The sequence below is a fragment of the Convolutriloba macropyga genome, chromosome 12, assembly GCF_964194025.1.
Source record: "Convolutriloba macropyga chromosome 12, txConMacr16.3, whole genome shotgun sequence".
NCBI lineage: Eukaryota > Metazoa > Xenacoelomorpha > Acoela > Convolutidae > Convolutriloba > Convolutriloba macropyga.
The window spans coordinates 11,358,608-11,362,322 of NC_134479.1; the positions used below are offsets into that span (position 1 = coordinate 11,358,608).

Below are 3,715 nucleotides of genomic sequence, written 5' to 3' on the forward strand. Positions count from 1 at the left end.
GTTTTATTATTATTATTATTATTATTATTTTTATTATTACTATTATTATTATTATTATTGTTATTATTAATATTAGTATTAGTAATATTATAATTATTATGATTTTTAATAGTTTTGTTTTGTTTATTTTTAATACTATTTTTTATTATTATTGCTAATGTTTTTTTAAATTTTATTTTTATTTTTATTGCTCTTATTATTAAATTTATTAATAATATTTTCACTTTTATTATTTTATGGCGGTAAATTTTTATTACATTCTTATGTATAGATTTCTGTATTAAGTGATTTATAAAATTGATACCAGATAGAGCTAGGCCATTCACTTTACAAATAGATTGTGTTCTCTGATGGCTTTGAGATAGTCTTAGTTGAAGTGGTCTCTGACGAAAAAAGTCAAAAAAATTTAGCCAAAGACAGTAATTGAATTAACAATGGACTCATCCAACCAAGAACCCCAAGCAACCAAAAAGAAAAGGGATGGCCCCAACCAAACGCAAATATAAACTTAACAAAGATTTCGACCAACGCTCAAAGTAGGCAGCTCTCGCACAAACAAAACTTGAAAAGGCAAGGCAATGACAAAACAAAGTAAACTCACCACGCATCCAACTGGATACTAAAAGGCTACACAAGGACAAATCAGTAGAAGTAATAAACCTTTCATCAGACTCGTCCCAAGGAAGTCCTTTGCAAATCTTCACCTCCGACAACCCCAATGCGTTTTTGTACGCACCACCAAACAATAGAGACAACAGCCAAACGAAAAGAGATGCAAAAATCGACAAGATCATAAGAAGAATCACCAACTCACCCAAGAAGACACCAGTAGAACCCGAAATCGAACAAATCATAACAATCACCCCAGCATCAACATCAGCACCAATTGGAAACAACACAAAGACACTACAACACATTGACAACAAACAACCACCACAACCAACGGGTAATGACAACAAAGACACACCACAACAGGACATCGATAAACAAACAACGAAACCAACTGGCTCAGACAACAACTCACAACAACATAGCAACATATAACAAATTTCGACACTACCAAACGACAACACACAAACACTTCAGCAAATAATTAAAGGACTAACAGAAACACCAGAGGAAAGTCAAGACACGAACACAGACAGAAAAAACATACACAGGGTGGATCAAGAGGGACGATTATTCAGGATCAAGCTCCATATCATCACTAAACACTGCGGACATAGAAGCGCCGCGCTGAACAAGATTTTTGACTAAATCAAAAATCAAAGAGACGAGGGGAAGTGTGGTGGACGGATCCACCTGGAGAGCTTGTAACCAAGTATCTTACCTAATAATATGAAACACTGATAAACTATATTACCTATATATATATATATATATATATATATATATATATATATATATATATATATAAATATATATATATATTCCTTATGGAACGAACTCTTACTCTTTTGTGGGTATGTTAGATTGATTAGTATCACCTATAGGTGACAACGTATTGTACGCTTGAGTGACAGCTTTGTTAAACACTCATTATAAAGTGCCAACTGGTACTTCGTCTAAATCACGCAGAGCGTGAAAGCTGAAGCGCAGTTCTGCCTTTAGCAAATTCAAAGATAGTTGCTAATTCAAGTTTCGCACTTGCTCTTTAGTGATCAAACCTAATTCAATACGACAATTATTATTATTATTATTAATATTATTATTATTATTATTATTATTATTATTAATATTATTATTATTATTATTATGAAAATTGTTATTATTATTATTATTATTATTATTATTATTATATTATTATTATTATTATTATTATTATTATTATTGTTATTATTATTATTATTATTATTATTTTTTTTATTATTATTATTATTATTATTAATATCATTTTTTTTCTTTTTTTTATTATTATTATTATCATTAATATTACTTTTTTATCACTATTATTGTTTTTTATTGTTATTACTATTTTCGCTATTTTTTTTTGTTTTTTTTTTCATTATTATTTTTTTATTAATGTTTCTTCCGTTAGTAGTATTTTTATTATAACTGCTATTATAGTTATTATTATCATTTTAATTATTATTATTATTATTATTTAATATTATTATTTTTATCATTATAATTTTAATAATAATATTAATAAAAATAATAATAAATATCATTATCGTTTTTATTTTTATTACTTCTATTAATATTATTATTATTATTATTATTATTTTTATTATTACTATTATTATTATTATTATTATTATTATTATTATTATTTTTATTGTTATTAATAATATTAGTTTTAGTAATATTATAATTATTATGATTTTTAATAGTTTTGTTTTGTTTATTTTTAATACTATTTTTTAATATTATTGCTAATGTTTTTTCAATTTTATTTTTATTTTTATTGCTCTTATTATTAAATTTATTAATAATATTTTCACTTTTATTATTTTATTGCGGTAAATATTTATTACATTCTTATGTATAGATTTCTGTATTAAGTGATTTATAAAAATGATACCAGATAGAGCTAGGCCATTCACTTTACAAATAGATTGTGTTCTCTGATGGCTTTGAGATAGTCTTAGTTGAAGTGATCTCTGACGAAAAAAGTCAAAATAATTTAGCCAAAGACAGTAATTGAATTAACTACTCTTACTTCTCTCTTCAATCACAAGACAAGTGTATTGTTCTTATCAGTGCCAGCTGTGAATACACCACATGGTGCATTCAGCTAAGAAGACAAGAACCCTATTCGATAAGACCAATCCTGGGAAAGACCCAACCCAACTTTGGCAACGGTGGCGCACACAAGTCAATTTGCAATCAATTTGCCATCAATTTGTTAACTTTATTACTCGGATATTGACACTTTAAACCTCCGTATCTGCAATGTTTCCATTGTAGACAGAAAATTTGTAATTCTAAAGCAATTTTGTATGACAAGATCAGGCAGCTTTGCATGTATAAAACGGTTTTCAATTCATTTTTCTCTTATCTTTTCATAGTTCAAGTAAAAAACCTTCATTTGAAAATCTGTTTTTTGTTAGTAAGTATAATTACCCATATTTTAAGCAGTTTTCTTCATTCACAAAACAGGTTCAAATTTTCGTATTAATTAACTTCACTGGATAAAATCACGCGAAAGATACAGTATACCCTCAATTCAAACAATACTGCGATCCTTAGTGCGATCCATTAGAGGACTGGAACTGGATCTTCCCACATAGTGGCCGATCAACAGATGAAATTGTTACAGAATTTATTGAATCAGTATTTCTACTATGCTATAATAGGCACAGTTGTGATCCCTCGAGGTTATCATTATATTTAGTACAAATTATATTTTATATATATATATATATATATATATATATATATAATCTATAATATATATAATGATAACCTTGAGGGATCACAGTCGTGCCTATAAGAGCCGAGTAGGGAATCTATCCCTTAAAATACTCCAAAGTCCTCTAAAATCCTCCAATGCTCTATATAAGAAATATATTTATATATTTAAAGACAATATAAGGGCGGCTGCCGTTAAAAAGTCCACAAAAATCGGTGTGCTATTTCACAAATTGGTTTAATAACAAGCAGCCCATTCAGATGGTATGATCTCTAAAGCAATACTGTATATCAAGATCAAGCAATTTTGCATGTTCATTTATTATTTCTTTATTACTAGATATTATTTTTTTAAGTCTAT

General features: G+C 27.4%; 1 protein-coding gene across 1 annotated transcript in view; it reads left to right on the forward strand.

Moving 5' to 3' along the window:
• Window positions 1–434: 434 nt before the first annotated feature.
• The window catches only part of LOC142350378 (histone H4-like), a 3,747-nt gene continuing 466 nt past the window's right edge, over window positions 435–3,715 (forward strand). The window contains exon 1 of the mRNA XM_075402225.1: window positions 435–461. Coding sequence (XP_075258340.1) covers window positions 435–461 — 27 coding nt within the window. The remainder of the gene's footprint in view (window positions 462–3,715) is intronic.